The sequence below is a fragment of the Mustela nigripes genome, chromosome 7, assembly GCF_022355385.1.
Source record: "Mustela nigripes isolate SB6536 chromosome 7, MUSNIG.SB6536, whole genome shotgun sequence".
NCBI lineage: Eukaryota > Metazoa > Chordata > Mammalia > Carnivora > Mustelidae > Mustela > Mustela nigripes.
The window spans coordinates 112,332,701-112,353,719 of NC_081563.1; the positions used below are offsets into that span (position 1 = coordinate 112,332,701).

General features: G+C 53.4%; 1 protein-coding gene across 2 annotated transcripts in view; it reads right to left on the minus strand.

Moving 5' to 3' along the window:
* Nucleotides 1–2,132: 2,132 nt before the first annotated feature.
* Nucleotides 2,133–21,019, minus strand: part of LOC132021789 (tyrosine-protein phosphatase non-receptor type substrate 1-like) — a 38,455-nt gene continuing 19,568 nt past the window's right edge. For both annotated transcript variants that reach the window (XM_059406673.1, XM_059406672.1), the window contains 6 exons: nucleotides 18,688–19,008; nucleotides 17,773–18,111; nucleotides 15,759–15,866; nucleotides 12,847–12,871; nucleotides 6,612–6,651; nucleotides 2,133–4,685 (listed from right to left, as the gene is read on the minus strand). In XM_059406673.1, coding sequence (XP_059262656.1) covers nucleotides 4,431–4,685; nucleotides 6,612–6,651; nucleotides 12,847–12,871; nucleotides 15,759–15,866; nucleotides 17,773–18,111; nucleotides 18,688–19,008 — 1,088 coding nt within the window. In that variant the 3' untranslated portion in view covers nucleotides 2,133–4,430. The remainder of the gene's footprint in view (nucleotides 4,686–6,611; nucleotides 6,652–12,846; nucleotides 12,872–15,758; nucleotides 15,867–17,772; nucleotides 18,112–18,687; nucleotides 19,009–21,019) is intronic.

The window sequence follows — 21,019 nt, forward strand, 5'->3', positions numbered from 1 at the left end:
CACTTTTTGGACAATGGCCCCTTGAACAGGACAGGCAATCTCTCTCTGCTCCCATGTCTTTATTAAACAGAACATAATCATACTACCTACCTTCTAGGTTTGTTAAAAGGATGGAGTGAATTGATTTTAAATAAGTTAATATTTGTCCAGAGTTTAGGAGACTATCTGATACATTAAAAAGTACTTATGTAAAAATTAAATAAACAAACCTTGGTCAAATTTTGGCTGTTGGGAATTTGCTGGAACACGCAGAGTTTTTCACAGTTGGGTGTTGGAATCTTGCAGAGAAGGCAGAGATTTTCCTGATGATCATGTAAAAGGGGCTGGGGTGGGGGGCCGCAAACGGCCCCTGAGTCCTCATGGGGGGTGGGTGGTGCAGTGGGGTCCTGTGGTTCTCTGCACAACACAGAACCAGACGAGGCACCCGATAAACGCCGACTGCTGGACTGATTTCCTGGCGGGCAGGAAGAGGGTCACTTGGCTCCCATCAACTTTCATTCTGCCTGCCAACCCGCAGCCCTGGAGATCTGGGCCGTGGAGGAGGCAGGGCCCAGGTGCTGCATGAAATACACCCCCCCAAGTCTCCTTGCCCGGACACACTGTCCATCATCCCCCACCCTCTCAGAAAACGCGAGGCACTTCCTCGCCCACGCAGCCTGGATGCTTGCCTTGAACACCCGATCCCAGCCAGCAGCACACAGATTTCCCAGGTTGGGCCCCGAGGGAGGCTGAGGGCTGAGCTCTCTGTCAGTTCTCTGGCCTGGCCTGTGAGGCAGGTGACTTCTCTGAGCCTGGTGGGAGTCTCCTTTGCCTTGGATGCCTGAGATCTCTGATCACAGATCAGGCTCGGGGATGGTCCCATGTGGGCTTGCGGACCCAAGTACAAGTCCCAACTCGACTGCAGGTTTGTTGCATGAGCTCGGCCTGGTGCCCCGAGTCTCCTGCTCCTCCACCTTCCTTCCCTGCCAAATGGGCACAGCCCCTGCTATCTGGCCGCTATGAGAAGTGAATGAGGCAGTAGGATGTGTTGAGGAAGAGCAAGACTCTGGGTTCCAAGCCTCGCTCTGCCAGGGGACTCTTAGCTTCTCTGGACCTCAGTTTACTCATCCACAAAATAGGTATGACAAAGAGCTCCCCCTCATCCGGGGGCTGGAAAGACTAAATGAGGTAACAACTGGGAGGCACCGGTGTGTTTCTCCCCATCTGACCTGGCCAGTGCCAACACGAGAGGTCTCAATTCTTGACTCAGGGGTTAGAAGCTGCCCACTGAGGTCGCACAGCTGGAGCCTGCGTCTCAGCGACAGCCCTCGTTAGCAGTGCGACCCTGCGTAAATTCTACCTCTTCCTTGTGCCTTCCCTATTCATAAGATCAGGAATATTTCCTACCTCCACCGTGAAGATTGAAGCTCAGCAAGGTCAAATGCTGACACACGGTAAGCCCCACTTGTTAATATCATATGACTGTCATTATCTAATTGTCATTAATATTATGAGTATTCCCATGGAGGAAAGGGAAGGAAGCCAACATTTACACGAGCATGATATGCGAGCACTTGCCAAGAATCATCTGGCGAGGATATTCTAGGCCGAGCACCGGACTTCTGCATTCGGTCAGTCAAGGAGGAAGTGAGGTTCCCAGAGGGTGACCCACTTGTGCAAGATCCCACCGGTGGGGAGGGGCGATCAGTCCCAGCTGTGCAACGTCTAGGGCAGGGAGGAAGGACCAACACTTAGTGAAGGCCTGCCACACACCAGGCCTGGGGCTTGGCAGCCCCGGCCCCCTTCAATCTGCACCGGAACCCTGGCTACGGGCACGACTGTCCCCATTGTGTTGACAACACGGTGAGTCTGAGTCTCCGGGAGGAGGCGAGCTGTGTGAACTCTGCAGAGTGGCAGAGCTGGGATTCAAACACGGTTCTGTTGGAATAAGGCTTATGCAGGTGTTTGGGGCATAACCTTCTGCCGACTCCTCTGAGCCAGGGGAAACAAAGTCTTTGTGTCTAGAAAACCCAAGAAAGAGACCCAAACCCCACGGTCTCCAAGCCCCAGGGCCACACGCCAGCCTCTCCCCGGCTCCCGGAGACAGGGGGGCTTACACGCGTCAAGACAAAGCCACTCAACGTCCAGAAGGGTCGTTGTTACCCAGAAATCTTTATTACAAAAATATTTTGCAAGCCAAAAAGTTTAAGTTGCAACTATATACAAAATGGGGCCTGTTTCCTTCCTAGCAGTCTTAAAATAAACTCCCGAAACCACGCTCCTTCTGCAGTGTTGTTTCGACCTCTTCCTTTTCCTGGGGTTCAATACACAAGGTACGGGAATCTCCAGGCTGCCAGGCCGGAGCTAAAGCCGCACAACTTTCTTGGCCTCATTCCCTTACTCCCCTTCCAAAATTCAAAATAAAATAAAATGAAAATGGCACCAAGAAAACATTCTCTTAAGATTCTGTGTGCATGTGTGTGCTCACACACGCACGCACGCTCAACACATGTGTCTTCTCTGGGCAGAAGCGAGGGAGACTAAGGTTTACAAGCCAACCTTTCGGAATTTGGAAGCGGCCCGAGCCAGGTGGCTGGGCCACTGTGCTCCCAGATGCCGCAGAGAAACTTCGGCTCATCGGGCCAAAACTGCCCACGTGGCCTGCTGGCTCAGCCGATTCCTGGACGCCACCACGTAAAGCGCCAAATCACTGTCCCCAGAGAACTGGGTCCGAGCTGAGCTCCCTGTGTTCCACGTGTGGAACCTGCTGATGGGCAAGGTGCCTCAGCTTCTCCTTCCGATGGCCTGGGACCCCTGGGGCATCGAGTGGCTGGACCCAGGAGTGCAGGAAAGAGGAACCTCTCAGCTCGCAGAATCGGTCGCTTATACGTGAAGACCAAATAAACAGGGCTTGCCACACGTGCTGGCCCTGGGCTTAGCCAGGCCCCCACTCCCCACCAGAAGGGTGGGGTGGGGGGTGAGGGGTAGTAGGTCACAGCATCTGCCCAACCTCCTGGCTGTCTTGGATTTATTCCAGTTTGATCCTGAAAGCGTTTGAGAGCAGAAATAGAAGACTCCGCCAGCAGGGGTTAGCTTGGAGAGCTGGAAAGGGGGCAGTCACTAATGGGCGGGGAAGTAGCCACGCATAGCTTCCCTCCCCTGCATGGCATCCAGTGCCTGTGGAATGGCAGGGAATGGGGGTGGGGTAGGCATCTTTCCTCTCTCCCTCTCACCCTGTGAAGGACGCAGCCTGGAGAAGTACTGGGCAGGTTTGGGCTTAGCACGCTGGGGGCACGGAAGGCAGCAGTACCGGCCACGTGGCTCGGCTGAGGGCACGGCCACTTTCGTCCCGGAGAGAGAAGGCTAAGCATCTCCACGGAGCAGCCACACCGCAACCTTCCTCCCCATCCTCGGGGCCTGGGTCGTGCAGGAACTCCGTTTCTGCTGTAAGAGGATCCCTCCAGGACCACCAAGCGGTAAACCTTAGGTCACACGAGACCCAACAGGGGACTTCAACACATGACAAAGAGCCAAGATAACGTTGCTGTCGTTTTAAGAAAAAAACAAAACGGAACACCACAGATCAAATTTTCTAACACCTCAGTTTCAAGATTGCACATTTCACATTTCTCAATAATTTACAGGCGTCCACAGCGAGATGTTGCTGAGTTAGTGCTAGCTGGAGGAAGCAAGCTCAGGTCTAGGAAGGAGAGGAGGGGCCACGTGTTGCGTCACGGCTGGGATGATGGGTCCTCAAGGAGTCTCGGAGGGCCGCCAGGAGGAGAAGGATTTTGTTACGCAGTCCTTGGTGGTGGTGGTGGTGGTGGTGGTTGCATGGGAGTTCCTTGGAGGGTCCTCCCCTCCCCCAGGGCCTCCGCCTCCATCAGTCCAGGGATGGGGAGGCTAGGACGTTGGCAGCAATCTCACCAAGTCTTGGGATGTGGGTCCCAGAGGTTTCTTTTTTTTTTTTTTTTTTCCCCCAGCTTCTCCATGGATGGGGCGGTTGGATCTAAAGGGAACATTTCCCCCAAGCCCCAGATGGGTGGTGAAAGGAGGTGGGGTTTTCTCCTCCTCACCCTGGAAGATCAGGCTGCAGAACATCAAGGGGGTTCGTCAGGGTCTCCAAGACCGTGACCAAGACCCACATGTCGTTGGAGACAGGCATGAGGGTTCCTGGATCCCTGGCGGCTCTGGCCAGTTCCCAGATCGGTCCCCCGGCTGGCCCGGCACCATCGGCCTCCATGTGTGGTGATGCTGGGAGGACGGCGGGTGCCCTGGAAATGCTGGAGAGCCAAGTGGGTCGGGGAAACAAGAGCCAGCCTCATCCTGGGGTCCCGGGGCCTGCGCCATCCTGGCCCTCTGGGAACTGGGCTGGCTGTCCCCATCACAGCTGTCCCACATGGGACAGGAAGGCTCGCGAGGACAGACCCTAGAGACGACCACGGTCCCATTCACTTCCTCTGGACCTGGACACTGGCGTACTCCGAGTAGGACGGCTCGGGCTTGGGGGCTGGCTGCTTGGGGGCCCGGTTGAGGTGGACCATGTCCAGGTCCGCGTAGGTGAGGTTGTCCTCAGGCGCAGGCGCCGGGCCGGTCTGAATGCTGGCATACTCTGTGTGGTTGTTGGGCTCGGCGGCCCGAGGCGCAGGCTTCTTCCCCTTGGGCAGGTTCAAGTCTGCATAGGTGATGTCATTGTTGTCCTGGATCTAAATGTGGTGGAGAGACATTCATTCTGGGGCTCCCAGCCACTCATCGGCCTGTTGGCACCAAAGGCTGGATGCTTCTGTCTCCCCTTGGGCCCCACTGGCTCAGCCCTGAGTCATGCCCCATTCTTCTCTGGCCTGGGTTACCTACCTCCAGCTCTACCCTTCCAAGCCCTGCATAGCCTGAAGGAGCTTCCTGAACTCAGCCAGCTGGGTCACTTCACAGCCCTGCCTCAGTGTCCCTCCTCCTGAACCTCATCCTGCCTTTTCAGTGCTCCCTCCTCTGCCTGGTGTCCAACCCCTTTCTCCTCATCATGAAACCTAATCCGCTTCACACGTTCCAGCACAAGCAGCGCTTTATCCTAAGACCCTGCCTCGGCGGGCTCCAGGGCTCCCGCCCTGTGCCTCCTCCACTCATGACGGCACCCATCCCCCATGACAGAGTCTGTCTGGGGGTTGGAGTAGATGCCGACCCACAGTGGGTGGACACAGTCATTTACTTACTGGTTTCATCAACACATATTACTATGAATTAGAATGCAGGAACCAAGGCCAGCATTGAAGAAGCCCAATCAGTGTTGAAAGGATGGATGGATGGATGGACGGACAGACAGCAATTTCAGCCTCACTCAGGGTGAAGCTGAGATCCGGGAGACAGAGGAGAGCAGTGCATAGGACCCCGGGGAGCAGATGCATTAAGAGGCCTAGGGTTTGCGTCTCACTTGGGCTTTGTCTAGTTGAGGGACTTCAGGCAATTCACTTAAACTCTTTGGGCCTTGGTTTCACCATCTGTAGAGCAGGGATACAACCGTATTTCCAGAGTCCCTGTGAGGATCACATATGATCCCTCAGGTAAAGCTCTTAGGAGAGAGCCTGGCACCTATCAAGTGACACACGTATGTTCGATAAACATTAGCCATCATCGGCCACCTAGCCAACCCAAAGGTCCCCCACGTGCTCGTCTTGCCATGCACAACTGCTGCCTTCAAATTACTCATCACGCATTACCAGCTCTGCTCCCTCCGCGCTCCTGCCCCGACCGTAGAGGCAGAGGGGGCGACGGCAGCCGCTGGCTGTCGTCGGTGCACAGTGATGACTGCAGAGCTCAACCTCCGAGGGCTTGGAGGCTCCATGCCGTCGCACGGAGCACCTTCTCTAGGCCCCACTCAGCCCGTTGTTGAATTACTTACCCCATTTTACAAGTGAAGCAACTGAGACCCAGAGAGTTTAAATACTTGGGTCAAAGTCACACAGCTGGAAAGGATCCAAAGTCTGTTGGACTCCAGCTGTGGTCACACCACCCAGCCCTTGGGGCTGACCGGGTCAGGAGAGCAGGCCGCAGTGTTGAGGCCAGAAATGCTGCGCTTTTACCAGCCCTGACTCTGAACCACAAATTGTGTCTGAAGCGATGACCAGAGCCGGGAAAATGTCAAGGACAGCTGGTCCTCTCTTGCTCTCGGGTTCAGGGCAGGGCCTGTCTCATTTCAAGAGGCGGAGAAGCCCTCTGCTTCCGAGGTCTGACAACATCAGCCAGCAAGAAGCAGGGCTAGGCTTCTCAGAATCAGGCCAACCAAGTTGCCCGCGCCACTGCATCAGCAGTTTTGAGGAGAAAGCGCCAGAAAGGGAGTATGCCCTTGCACGAGGCATTTAGTAAGCAAACCGCGGACAGCGCCCCCTGGAGTTGTACAGTGGGTGTGCTGGATCAAGGAGACTGTGATTCTCTCCTGGTTGGGGCAGAGGGAGAGTGTGCACAGAGGACGAGGGGGACATTAGGAATGTCAGGCTCCCCGACTCTCCCCACCACCCCCCAGCCCCTGCCCCGCTCTGGGGAAGGAGTCTTAATTTAGAACAGGAGCTGCAACTCTGGTTGAGGGGAAGGAAATCACACCATCGAGATTCCCAGGAAGGGCATCTCACCAAGGACTGTACCTGGGTTATTTCTCTGGTGTTCTTCTCGGGCTCATGCAACCTAAAAAGGAAAGAGACGCACAGATAAAAATATCCTCCCTATCTCAAGTGCTCATGCAAATCGGTAAGAATAACATTTTCGTTCCATTTCCCATATGGGTGGAGCAAGTCACAACAGCAACACAGGGTTTATCAAATGTTTGGACTGAAGGGTCAGTCTTACTGAGAAGGAATTTTAAGCAATGCACTTATCTTTCTTTCCCCCCGACCCCAACCTACATTTTCTGGCAAGGATTTTAAAAAAAGTTAAAATACCGGGTGCTGGGGAAGGTATGGTGAAACAGACACATTCATACATGGCTGGCGGGAAGGGCAAACCCATATAAGCCTGCTGGGAGGCGGCTTGGCAAAATCGAGAGCTTGGAAGGTGTCCTCATCTTTTGACTCATAAGTGAGCATTTTGGGGGGGGGGATTCAAAATATAGAAAAAGCGTTAGGCACGGAGGCATTTGTCACAGAGCAGGACAGGGAGGAAGGTTTCTATGTTACAGCTCTGCCAACTGGGACTGGTTTAGGAAATTAGGATAGGTTCATAGATAAAGATTTAAAAGGCTTATGAGGTTGTTTTTTTTTGTTTTTTTTTTGTTTTTTTTTTTTTTTACAAATGATTACCTTAAAGTGATAAGTGAAAAGGCAACATTCTCTGTGGTTTGATCTGGATTCTAAAAATGTATGGATAACAAGGAAGGAAACATAGTAAAAATGCTAACAGCAGTGGTCTTTGGGAGGATTTTTTTTTCCCCTCCCTTTTCGTTCCCCTATTTTCTACACGTTCTATATTCTACACATCTAGGTCTTAGCATTAAAAAAAAAAAAAAAAAGAAAAGAAAAGAAAAGAGAAGGTACAGTGTCCTGGTTAATCAAAGGAGCTGTTCATGCACTTGATTCTGTAATTGAAGGCCGTGGCTTGGCTCACTTCAGGGTCATGGTCAAGGTGGTGAGCACATCGGAGCCACAGTTTTACGGGAGTTGTGTAAATTCTCAGGCCGGCAACTCTGGGGATGTGAGCCTGGATAATGTCAGAAATGAGCAATGGGGCTTGGCAGCAGGGTTATTAATGGATTTGGCACGAGATCTTGGCTCCGAGAGCAGTTCTGGGACATGACAAGCCCCACGTGGCCACAGAAACAGCCCTCTGGGAGCAGGGACACCGGCTGCTAAGGAAGATCACAAAGCTCTATCCACACCCCTTCCAAGGCTCCCCACAGCCTCTGGTTCAAATAAAACCCATCACCCATCAACCCATAGTAAGCTGTGTGCTCTGGCCCCTGTGGACTGCCCCAGGCCCTTTCACTGCCTGACCTTATTTACCCACAGATCTACCCACTGAGTATTTCACAATGGCTATTCAATGAGACATACTTTGCATCAACAACAGCCTGGAAAGCCGCTCTCAACCACTTTTCCTCTTGGTTGACTTTTGTGCTTTCTTTAAGACTTATCTATGGTGTCACTCTCTTGGGAGAGCTTCTCTGACAGCGCTGGGCTGGCTGGGCTGCCCTTCCAGGATACACCTTCAAGCTTCCTTGATTATTTTCCCGCCTGCCGCCTGCCTGCCATGCTTCGTCAGCACATGGGTAGAGGTGCGTAAAAGTGACTTGGAATGAAGACATTCAGACTGCCCCAGGGCCTTTGCACAGGCAGCTTCTGTTTGCTTCACTGCTTCTTTTTCTTCGGATTCTATTTCAAATAGTCCTTTCTTGGGGAAACCTTCACCGGGCTTCAAATTCCATTCTCAGAACACTGGGTTCCTCTTTTCAGAGCAATATTGCAGATGAGACGCAATTATCCATTTTTGTTGGGTCTCTCTTTTATCTCTGAGAATGGCACTGCTCTTACCCATCCTTGGGCTCAGGCTAAAGAAATGGAAATCATCCCTGATTCGCTTGTCCTCCTTTACAAACCACGTTAGCCCATCTCAACGCTTGTGGACTTTGCTTCCAAAATCCTTCTCAAACTCAGCTACTCAAGTCTCCTCCACCACCATCCCAGCTCCCTAGGTTCCTGGAGAGCCTCCTCCCTGGTGTCCCGGCTTCTGTTCCCACCCCTCGGCATGCCATTCTCCACATGGAAAAGGTGTAGGTGAGGTCATGTCATTTTCTGCTCAAAACCCTTAACCCCTTGTCACGGTACAGTGAAATCCATCTCCGTATCCAGAATGGCACGCCTGTGTGGTCGGTCCCAGCTCAGTGCTCTAGTCTCCCATTTCTTCCCCTCGCCCGCTCCAGCCCGGCTGCCCTGGCCTCCTCCGTATTCCAACTGCTCCTGCCTTTGGGTCTTGGCACTGGCTGTTCCCTCTGCCTGGCCCACTCTTGTCCCAGATATTCCCGAGGTGAGATCCTTCCTGTCCTTCAGCTACCTTCTGAATGTCACCTCTGGACACCAGCTTTCCCTGACCGCCCGCTGCAGCCCACACCCTGTTCTGCTCCCTGCCTAGCTCTGTTTTATCCAGCCAGCACCTGTATGACATCGTGTATTAACCTCCCACCCAGCTTGTTTGGTGACCTCCCTCCTGATGGATCATGGGCTCCACACTAAAGCCCTGACACCCGGTAATGGGCTGGGGCACTGTCAGCACACCCTAAGTATTTGTTAAACAAAGAAATGAATGAATGAATGAATGAACATTGAATCAAAAGTGCCACAAGACTAGGATGAGTATCTTTTTTTTTTGCTCTCCTTCGAAACCCCCCAGCTAAAGACCAGGCACTGAGATGGGCTCAATTCAGATGAATAAATGAAAGAATCAGAGAAGCCCTAAGTATTCCAAGAATAAACGCAGTGAACGTCTGACAAGTGAACAAACGGCCGACCGAATGAACCCCAGTGCCCAATTAAGGGAACAGAGACCTATTTTTCTCCCATCTGAGCCAGGGAAGGTTACAGACAATGTTCTACAGTTATGTCCCTAACCCAGTCCTCCACCAGCCCTGAGACCTGAAGGGCCCCCTGAGCTCAAAGTGGCGGCACCCACCCTCAGCTCCCTCCCAAAGGTGCTCGGTTGTTATCTACACCGGCCTGTCCTGGAAAGTGCCTGATCCCAGCCGGCTGCCGGAAGCTGGCCGCTGCATGGGAACCAGCATCCCCGCTCACCAGCTAGTGCTTCGGTTTAGGGAGATGAAAGGGAGCAGGCAATCTCACGGCTCCCTTGGTAGATTCACACTGGAAAAATAAAACCTAGGCGGAAAATGGTTGGCTTCTCTGGGGAAGAAAAAGTAGGCAGTGGGAGGCATGAGAGCAGCGAGCAGCAGCAACGGGCTCCCGTGGCAGGGAAATCTGGGCTGGAGCCCGAGTTCTGGCACTTGCCGGTTGTGGGGCCTTGGGAACGTCACACGACTTCTCTGAGCCTCAGTTTCCTCCGCATACACTGTGACAAGAATAACCTTCCAGAACAGGGGTTCTCAAAGTCTGGGTTGGAAGCGGCAGCATCAGCACCACCTGGGAACGTGTTAGAAACGCAAACCCTGCATCAGAAACTCTGGAGGGGAGAGGGGGAGGCCCCCAGTAATCTGTGTTTTAACAAGCCATCCAGGAGATTCTGCTGCACGCTCGGAGTTTGAGAAGCTCTGTTCAATGAACATGGCGCAAGAGTAAATCAGAGGGTTTATGCTATAATTAAAATTACTGTTGGGCCACTAGAGGAAAAGACAGAGATGGGTTCCCGGGATGCAGAAAGTGCTTGACGGATGGATGTTAGCTGCTGACGCTGTCGTTACTATTACGACATTGTCCCTTCCTTTCGGGAACTTATGTCTAATTGGGAAGTTAAGAGAAGCAAACAACGACAACGATAAAAACAAAATAAAAAAGAACGATCCTCCCATATCTGCGGCCGGGAAGGCACTGAGAAGGAGAGTTTTAGAGATTCGGAAGGGGAAGAGATTGGGGATTGGGGCCATGGTTTGGGATGGCTTTCTTTCATTCCTCGTGCATTTGGTTCATTCCACAAACCTTAACCGAGCACCTGTTCCGTTCCAGGCACAGTGCCAGGTTCAGCAGAACCTGAAGGAAAGGCTCCCTGCCCCTAACGGGGATGGTGGTGGGTGTGGGAGGGTTGCGGGGTGGGTTCCAGCCTAGGGCAGGTCCAGAGGCAGCTGGAATACACGGTGGTTGTCAGTGCAGGGGCACCAGGAGAAGTGCCCGGACGGGACCCTGTCCCTGGAGTGAGTGTGTGTGTGTGTAATGTCTTCGCTGAGCCCAGGGGAAGGGCGGGAGACAAGCAGGTGAAAGGAGGGGTGCCCACTTGAGCTCCCGTGTCACACAACTCCAAGGGGCACTGTTGGCAGAGCCCATGGTGATGCTGCTCCCTGGCAGGGGGGGAACCCTGAGTGGTGCAGGAGCACATCTCAGGGAGAGAGGCCGGCACGTGAGGCCTGGGAGGAGAGCGAGGACATAGCATGTGGGAGGCTGTGAAGGGCATGCAGCGTGGCTGAGTCACGGAGTGTGAAGGCTGGGGAGTAGCTGGAAGGGAAACTGTCCAAGTCGGTGGGGGCCAAACTGAGAGGGGCCTGCGGGCCTCAGGGGCGCGGCTGGACACTGTCGAGGGCCGTGGGAGCCACTGAAGGTTTCCAGGCAAAGGACAGGAGTCAAGTTTTGGAGTGTCTGGGTGGCTCTCTCGGTTAAACGTCCGCCTTTGGCTCAGGTCATGATCTCAGGGTCCTGGGATCAAGCCCCGCACCACCGGGCTCCCTGCTCAGTGGGGAGCCTGCTTCTCCCTCTCTCTGCCTCTCCCCCAACCCCCACCGCTCATGCTCTCTCAAATAAATAAATAAAATCTTCAAAAACAGCAACAAAAAGAAGAGAAGTCTTGCCCTTGGAAAAGAGTGTACTTGGTGTACACACACACACACACACACATGCACACACACACGGCACTCCCATTGCCCCCAACCTGGGGACTGTCCTTGAGTCTGTAATCCATCGGCAAGTCCTCTTGACTTTACATGCAGCATCTGCCCCTTCCTCTGCCATCCTACCCCCTTGGTCCAGGCCACCCACACAGGCTTGGACCCCTGTGGCGACCTCCTCTGGGCCTCCGTGCCGCCTCCGTCACCTCCCACAGCTTGCTCCCCACATGCCGCTCACGGTAGTCCTTTTAAAACACAAGTCAGATCGTCTCCCTCCTATGGCTCCTCGTCCCACTGGGAGTCAAAGCCTGGACCACTGGCCTCCACTCCAGAACCTTAGTTCCTACTCTGCAGTTCTGAAATCCACAAAGCTCTTAAAAAAAAAAAAAAAAAAAGAAAAAGAAAAAAAAGAAAAAAGAAAAAAAGGGAAAGATCTGCACAACCCATTTGTTAGCAAAACCTGACCTGAACCAACATGAAGCTATTTATGGCTTTTATTTATGGCCCATGCGGGGCGTGTCTGTGCAATTTATCTGTTGTTTCCAGGCAGGTCCATTCAAGTGGTAGATTATGGGGTTCTGGATCTCTCCGCTGGGGGCAAATATCGGGGGCTTTCCTTTAAAAGCTGGGAAGTCTGAATTAGTCACAACCTGGCTGCGTGGCCTTGGGCTGCGACCGTGGACCTGCATCTCCCTGGCCTCATCTCCTGCCCTTCCCGTTCCTTCTGCCCCAGCACGCAGGCCTCCTCCTCTCGGCCTCCCGCCTTGGCCATGCTCGCTCTTGCCCAGCAGACACAACTCCCTTCACAGCTCCTTGGCTCAGTCCCTGTTCACGTCCTCTCTTCAGCAGAGGCCCCATCTCCTACCTAAGCTAGTCAGTCAATCTCCGTCGCCCTGCTTTTTAGCAGACCCTCGGCTGCTGGGTCGGCTGCAGACCGGTTTCTACCCTACCTGTCCCGGCATTCCCAGGGCCACCTGCGCCCGGGCTTGCAACACACACAGAATGACAGAAAGGAAGCTCAAATTTCGCAACTTGGATCATAGGGCTGCGTGTGGGGACGGCAGCTTTCCGCCCCCCTCCGAACAGGACTGGCTGAGGGTCTCACTGTTTGCGGACGGCAGACAGGACATCAGAGCCTCCGCATGCCGAAGAAATCCCCTCAAATCCCCTTGCTCTAGACAATTATTAAACACGGCCCTGGCAGAGCCGCTTACACAGGAGAGAAATAGCAAGGCTGCCCTGCATGGCAATGGGGGTCAGTGGGCGTGGATGGTGCTTCACAGTTTGGGGGGGCCGTCAACCGACTACCCACCCAATACAGAGCCCTCCTCGCCCAGCAGCGCACTTACCTCGTAGAAGAAGTGGAGCCCTTGGCTGAAAGAAAAAAGAAACCCAAACCAGTTATTTAACCTAGAAACACACTGTTCTTATGTAACTTTTCGCAGGTGGGGGAGGGGGGAGTGCAAAGGTTTGCCTCTAGGGAGGTTGTGAGGAATTGTTGAAATCACCTCCTCTGAACCACAGGAATCCCCCATGGCCACTCCAGCGGGATGGTCCAGTATCTTCCATCAAGGGGACCAGTGGTCTGGGCCTTCCCACTTTCCCACCTCTGGGGGTTGCCAAGGTCCGATCCCCAAGCAGCCTTCAGTCCAGGAGGGCCCGACTGCCCTGCGTCTGTCTGGCCTCACTTCCATTCGCCAGATACCTTACCTGAGACCCTGTAGGAGCCTGGGTCCCCGTCAGGACACTTCACTGCTGAGGAACAGATTTTAGCAGAGTGAGAGTTGGGGGAGCGGGTGCAAATCCCATGTCTGCCCCCAACTCACTCGCTGTGTGACCTTGGCTGGATCACGTGCCCTCTCTGAGCTTGGATTTCAGCTCTCCAGCTCACAGGACTGGGCTGGACATCCATTTATTTTCATGTCACTACGTCGCAAAAAAGGATCTTAGGCGGGAAGAAAGGATCCATCTGGTTCAGAGAATTTAAACCTATGATAAGGGGCATCCCACAGAGAACCTGCTGGGATTTGACCACTAACTGACCCCCCATCCCACTGTAAAATTGTAATTAAGAGGCAACCTGTACACCTTTGCAAAAGTCACCCTTTGCCAGGCTAGAGCCTTCCACAGCACAAAAATTCTCCCTGCCAGGAGAGCGCCTGGTGCCTGGGCAGGTAGTGGGTTTTTGGGTGAGCGGGTAGCCTTGGGAAGGCTGCATCTCAGCATCCACTGTCTGAATGGAAGCTGATGGGCTGCAGAGTGCCGGGACACCAATCACCAACCATTTTAGACCAGAGACACTGGGTGGTTCTCTAGGATCACACAGCTGGTAAGCAGTAGAGCTGAAATCAGTACATTTCATTGCTGGTATTGAGGTAGAGGATGGGCAGACGCCTCCAGGGACCAATGAGGAGTGAAGGGTCATCTCATTAAGGCAGAGATGATGTGCAGAGTGGTTCTCAGACGTGGTCCCTGGAGACGGACCACATTTGAATCTTGGCTCCACCTCTTAGCAGCTGTGAGGCCCTGGGCAAATTTTATAGCCTCTCCGTGCCTCAGTCTGTGCCTCTGTAAAGGCGGGTTAATAAAACCACCGCAGAGGCTTGTGGTGAGAACAGTGTATGGCACATCAGAGCGCTAGTTGTCACTGTCACCAGGGCCTACATCTGAGAGCTGGGCTCTGAGCACAACTAGACCCATCCCTTGAGGGCTGGGCGGCCTTCAGCAGTGTCTGCAGCTCTCCAAGCCCCATCCCTCTTCCGGGCCCAAGCCCACAGTAAGGAGGGTGCATATGCCTGACATGGTGGCCAGGGACGAGCCCCCGAAGAGGGGCTGGGATTTCACTCATGGCCACCATGAATGCCCTCCAAGGGACGGGCTTCTCACTCTCCGGGGGCAGGGGAGCCTGCTTCTCTGCCCTTCCTGTGTGATGAGAAGGCTTGGACATTAGGGGAAAACCACCCGGTAGATTACCTAACAGAAACCTCTTCCAGAGTCCAAAAGGTGGCCGGACTCCAGCCCTCCTGGATGGGGGTGGCTAAGGTTCAGCCAGTACTCATAGCCGAGTCCTGCCAGCCAGTCCAGGAGGGAGGGAAGCTTGGGGAGCAGAGGGGAAGGGGTGCAGAGACGTGTGACTGATGAACACCACACCCATCGGAGCCCAGCCCCGGGGTCCGGCTGCAGAAAGGCAGCTCAGGATAGCGCTCTGCGATCTGTGGCATATGGTGGGTCACAAACAGCATTTTAAAGGGAATTTAGTATAGAATCTGACAGAAAAGAAAATACCAGAGTTCCAATTTTATCTACAGGAGTGTGGTGTGCACCGAGTAGAGACATGAAATGTGTTTCTGTAACTCGTAGTCAAATAAGTTTCAGAAACACTGGCTTAAAATCGTCTCCTCCAAGAGTGGCGAAGAGAGCATATATTTTCTGAGGTCTGAGAATGTTATTTTACGTGAGCCCATCGGTGTTTCGTAACTCTCCTCTGAGGGAGGCACTGCTATACCCATTTTACACATGCAGATACTGAGGCTCACAGAGGCCAATGCGATTGTTTGGAACCTAGAACAAGGCTGTGAAACCCTGGTTTGCCTGATTCTAAAGTCAGAGGCCTGGCCACAGCACCTCCACACACACAGATCTGCCCTTCGACCCTCCTGCTGCACAAAGGCTGTGTGCCTTGCCACTGTGACAACAGTTTTCCAGGAAGGTGGTTCCTGTTTCTGGGCTCACATACGATACTGACAACAGGAGCTAACGTTTACTGAGCACCTGCTGTGTTCCAGGCACTCCCTGAACGTTTTACATGACATGGCCCACTTAATCTTTCCCAACAGTCTTGGAGGAGGCGTTGGTATGATCCCCACCTCCTCTAGCCTCCTGCCTAGAGGCTGGGCACGTACCTGGATGGGTAAGAGGAAAGAAGACATTGCTGGGGTTCCTAGCAAATAATGTTTCCTTCCTGAGACCCCCTTCATGTCCTGGCATCTCCCTGCTTCCCAATTTGGTAGTGGTCCTGGGAGGATGGGAGGCCTGGAGCAGTGAGACGGAGGGAGGGACCCACAGGGCAGTGGGAGGGGGGCGGTGGGAGGAGGAGGTGCTGGGCCAGCCTTGACACTGTTACCGCTGGGCTTCTTGTGGAAGCAACTGGACTCCCTCACGGCTCAAGCCACGTTAGCCCAGAGCACTTTCGTGGTCTCTCCCTCTGGGAAGGACAGCCCAGGGGCCAGCTCTTGGGGGAGGAAGAGGAGAATGCACGCACCTTTCTTCTGTCGGATCCGGAGGAGGTAGAGGGCTGCGATCAGCAGAGCCACCAGCAAGGCACAAACCACGCCCACCACAATGAAGATGCTCCGGCTGTCATTATTGTCTAGGGACCACACGGAACAGAGACTTCACATATGCAAATTAAAAACAGTGAAACTTAATACCCACCACCCCTTTTCACCACTAGGTAGGCATCATTAACAGAGAACATCTGGCCATACATGTTCCGAGTCACAAGGGCACGTTCATGGGTAGGCATACACTTCCCCACGTGGGTCCCGTGTGGTCCTCGTGCAAAAACCGTGCCGAGGTGGCCAGGAGGGAAAGCATTCCTGGCTGATGGCGATGGAGGAAACCTGGCCTCAGGATGTGGGCAGAAATCTCACTCCCAAGGCACAGAAACATGTTCCTTCTCATGTGGAATGAACCAGAGTGGCCACCGCGACAGCCCAGGTCTGACTGGAATTTCGAGTCGTAACTGGCTGTCACACATAGGCTGGGGGCGGGTTGTCGAGGGATGGTGACCAATGGCAGACATGTGCAGCTGGTTACTGGACTCTACAGAGCTCTCAGGAGCTGTCTATTCGTCTGTGCCTGGCACCAGGGCAGAGGAGATGGGACCCCAGGTCACATGCAATAGAGACCGCATGGATAGAGACCGCGTGGGTAGGGCTGGTGCTAGGGCACAGGTCAGTGGGATCCTGCCCTAGAGCACTGTGGGTAGTCAGGAGCAGGGCTCTGAGCGGCAGAGATGTGCGTTCAAATCAGTGCACCTGGTTGTGTGGCCTTGAGCCAGGCATTCAAACCTCCCTGTACGTACTGACCTCCTCTTGTATGACTGAGGCCAATAATAATCTTTACTTTGTTGGATAGCTCTGAGGATTAACCTACTAACTAAACAATCAACCAACTCACTCACTCACTTATTCTTTTTAAAAGTATTTCCTGAGTGTCTACTAGATGCCAGGTCCTGAAGCTATGATGCTGAACAAGGCAGCAATGCTTCCTGGCAGCTCAGTCTCAGAGCTGGAGGTCAAGGGCGTCTTCTTCAACACTGCCATGAGCAGGCCAAGAGACCCAGAGAGAGGCACTGACTTGTCCTAGGTCACCTAGCATGTCTGTGACAGGGCCAGGGTCAAAATTCACAGGTCCTGTCTGCTAGTATAGTGCTTATCCTATGAAAACCAGGCATCAGTGACATCAAAGGGACACCTTGCCACAGCCCCAAGGCTCCTAGAGCTCCCATTCAGTCATAGGCTGCATCCAGGAAAGATATGGTCTCTATTGTGATCCATCCAAAAGGTCGGCCAGGTGCAAGGCAGAGCTCTGTTAATGACAAGGGATGGAACATTCCATAGTGGCACCAAAATGCCAATGAGGTGCTGCTATTTTGAAGAAAGAAGAGAGAGATGTCGACAACAGGTTGGGAGGGCTGAGAAAATCACACTGACACCTCTCACTGGAACAGGGGAACGGCAAGGCTGTCACCGTCTTCATCGGGCATGCACTTTGGCCTAGAAACGCTCTTTGGGAAATCATCCCCCAGAAACAGCTGCACGTGTATCAGAGTCTGCGCAAGGTCATTCATCACAGGTAAGTTGCAAAGGTTCTGGGGTTCCCATCCCATTCCGGAGGTGCAGGCTTGCAAAGGCAGCTAGAGAGACAAGGCCCAGACAAGAAAGAACAGCAGGAGGGACAGCTAGCCTGGCCTGGTGACAGTCTCTGTCAGGTGCAGGAGCAGGAGGCAGGAAGCTAGGAACAGGCCAGTGTCCCTCCCCCTGGTCTCTCTCGAATGCATGTTTCTGTCAAAAGAACTACAAAGATGGGTACCAAACCTTTACCAGCGGTCACTGCTGAGCTGTGGGCTTTGGGGGGAGGGGCACTTATTGTAAAATTAGACTTCGTATCTACAGACCTCTAGATTATTCCATAATAAATGTGAATTACTACTTTCAATGTTAAGAAACATAAAATCTAAAGTGCCAGGACAGTCGGCATTGAGGCCTCACCCTGGGTTTTTTGCGTTTCCTGGTCCTTCTGGTGGGCTGAAGCCACAAGGGTATGGTTTCTGGTGACCGCGGGCTGTCCGTCGTGCTGCACCAGGCAGGTGAACACCACGTCTTCCCTGTGGGCAGATGAGTTCACCAGGAGCCAGCTCGTCCAGTTAAAGGTCCCATCCTTGTTCTCTACGAGGTTCGAGGCCCTTGAGGCCATTTCTGTTCGGGACACGTTGCCGTTCTCCAGCCAGGTCAGCTGGAGGCGCTGGGGGTAGAACTTCTTCACTTGGCAAGTGACTTTCACCTGGTCCCCTGACACGGTCTGCTGGGAAACCTCCAAGGTGGGCGGAACTGAAACAGCACAGGGCAGAAGCTCTCACCTCATGGAACAGATGGAGGGGCTCGAGAACTTAGCTGCCCCCACACAGCAAGGGAATCACCCAGAACAGAGTTAGGCAAACAGCTGGTGCTCTAACACTAAGTCTTTGCATATGAATGAAATCCCTAAGCACAGTGCCCAGCACACAGTAGGTGCTCAAGGAATGATGGCTCCTGATAAGCTAAGAATGAGTGAAATCAAGATTCTCAGCTCCATGCATACATTTGGAACAGAATAACTGTAGCAAAACAAATGACCCCACCAAGCACACGGTGGCATGGAGTACAGCAGGTGCTCAATAATTGGAATTGCTGTGTTAGAGTAAAGCAAACTACTGAGCACAGTGCTTGGCACGTGGTAGGTGTTCATCCCACGGCAGCCATGGAAACAGTAGGAGGGGACGGCACATCTAGCTGCAGGTGACCTGGAGGGTCTGCCAGGGGTCAGACTCCAGGGAACCAAGGGCTTGGGGCAGGGAGCGGGGGAGGGGCAGGCTTGGAGACTAGGGGGCCAGACCTGGGCTGGGGTTTGGGGGCAGGGGCATCTACCTCGGAGGACCTCAGACAGGTTGGCAGTCCCACGAAGAGGAGGGCCCCCCTGCAGGGTCACGTGGGTCACCTCGCAGATGACCTGGGAGCGAACATCCCCCGGGGCCAGCACCAGTCTGGTTGTGCTGGAGATGCTGTAGGACGTTCTGTTTCCCTCTGGGTCCACGCTGGTCTGGGAGGCTGCCAGCTCATTCCCGTTTCTGAACCATCTCAGGGTGATGTTTCTGGGGGAGAAGCCGTGGGACTTGCAGGTGAAGTTCACTGTCTGCTCCGGCGAGGCCCTGGCCGTGGGGCCAGACACCACGGGGGGAGAGGGTTTGGCTACAAGAGGAGCATTTGTGAACAGTGAGCATGACTGTGGTCATCAGCGCTCAGAATATGTGTGAGACGCTGTGGAGAACGCACCGCCCTTCTGATAGTGTGCAGAGGGCCGTGTCTTCTCCTTGAACGGAGGAGGCCCCACGGTCCCAGAGTTGAACTCTGAGTCAGGGGCAGGGCCCAGGTGCAGTTCCAGGCCTGAGTTCAAGTCGCCCCTTCTCTTCTCTGCCAGGCGACTTCCCACCAATCTGGGCACAGGAAGGACGTTTCTGATGGGTCTGACTGTTGGCATCAACCATTCCTAGCTGCCTCCCTGCAAACCTCACTGAGGTTTGCCACAGGTTCAACAGTCCGTGCAGGGGAGAGGGGAACCAGGCTGGCCAGCTGACCACAGGTGTGGCCGTGGCACAGTGTGGCTCTCCATCTGTGACATGGGACAGGAGGCATTTCTTCTTCCCGGGGTTGCAGGGAGGGGCAAGTAAGGGAATGCAAGCAGTTTCACTTTGAATAAAACACGGAAAATGCTTCTCAGAGCCAAACAAACACAGATCGATCTTTATCCCAAACCTGATCTATATTCAGAGCTCTCTGTTCAGATATTTACGAATTAACTCTAGTTTCCCATCTTTCCACAAATATTCCATAAGGTCTCATCTGTGTCATCCCTGAATCCAAGGAGAGAATGAAGGGATGTTTTTCTGAAACTGTGTTCTTTTCTTGGGTCTGCTTTGGATTGAAAACCAAGATCACCGAGTGCTGAGAAAGCCCAAGTTGGTTAATTTCTTAATCATGAGTTAATTTCAAGGGCAGAGACATGGGACTACAAGCAGGGAGAAGCCGTCCGGTGTCCTGAAAGCTCACACATCAGTGAATCAAACGGGGAGCGGGGGTATTTCACCCATAGAAGTTTCTATAGAGTATCTCTAAATTGTTAATTATTACCAACACCTTCTACAACAAACATACAAAATATTACAAATATTTACATTTGCAAGTATTTAACTTGTTTCCTAAAATACATGGAACATGTTGAGGTCAGGTGAGTAAGTGAAGTCATGAAACCAGCAGCGGCCCAGATGCCCCTGGAGGGACAAGGGGCTGTGCTCGGTTACCATTCACGGGCAGCATCTTGGGCACCGGACACCGGGCTGATTCCTCCTCACCCCGTGGCTCCTTCACCCCTCAGCTAACCCTTTCAGGGGGGCTCCAGGATGGTCCCATTTAGGGGGACAAGGCTCAGGGAGGAACACGGCTGGCCCAGAGCACGCTGTGAATAAAGGGCAGAGCTCATCTCACCCCCCTCCCCACCCTGATTCAGTTTAGCTTCTCTGTTCTTTCTTCCTGCATCTCAGTGTCTGTTCTGGTACAAAGTGGGTCAAAACACCACGTCGGTGATTGGTAAGGATGCACATAAAATGCAGAACGTGGCATACCGTAGGTGCTTAATAAACAACACTGGTGACTATTATCCTAAGATCTGGTCCTGACCACTTCTGAAACTATGTATTTGTCCTTTAGGCAGTAAGAAGACAAAACGAAAGCTTGGCGGGAACACCGGAAGGGTCCCCAGACCTGATCCCTGCCGCTGCCATGCAGAACCCCAAACGAGAAAAGCGACAGAAACCAGCAAATTATGATTCTCTCCCTCTTCTTTTAATCATCCCCTCAGGAAGCAAGTTTGGCGAAATGGCTTTCAAAACGTAAATGGGATCACAGGCGTATTCCCGCAGATCAGCTATTTACAGAAAGCCGGGAGCGTGTCTGAGAGAGGCAGGACAGATTTTGGCCGGGACGTTTCGGGTGTGTTTGAGGCAGGGAGGGCTCTGGGGCTGAGTGGTGAGTGTGTGCGGGAGCCCAGCCCCTGCTCAGGGGCACATGTGCTGGAGGATGGGAAGGTCCCTGGTCGTGAAGCTGGGATCTGAGCAGGGTGCCGCTGTCCCTTCCATAGGCCGGACAACAGGAAGCCGCTTGGCCCCAGTTGTGCTCCTCAGGAGGATGTCCTGGCCACTCCACT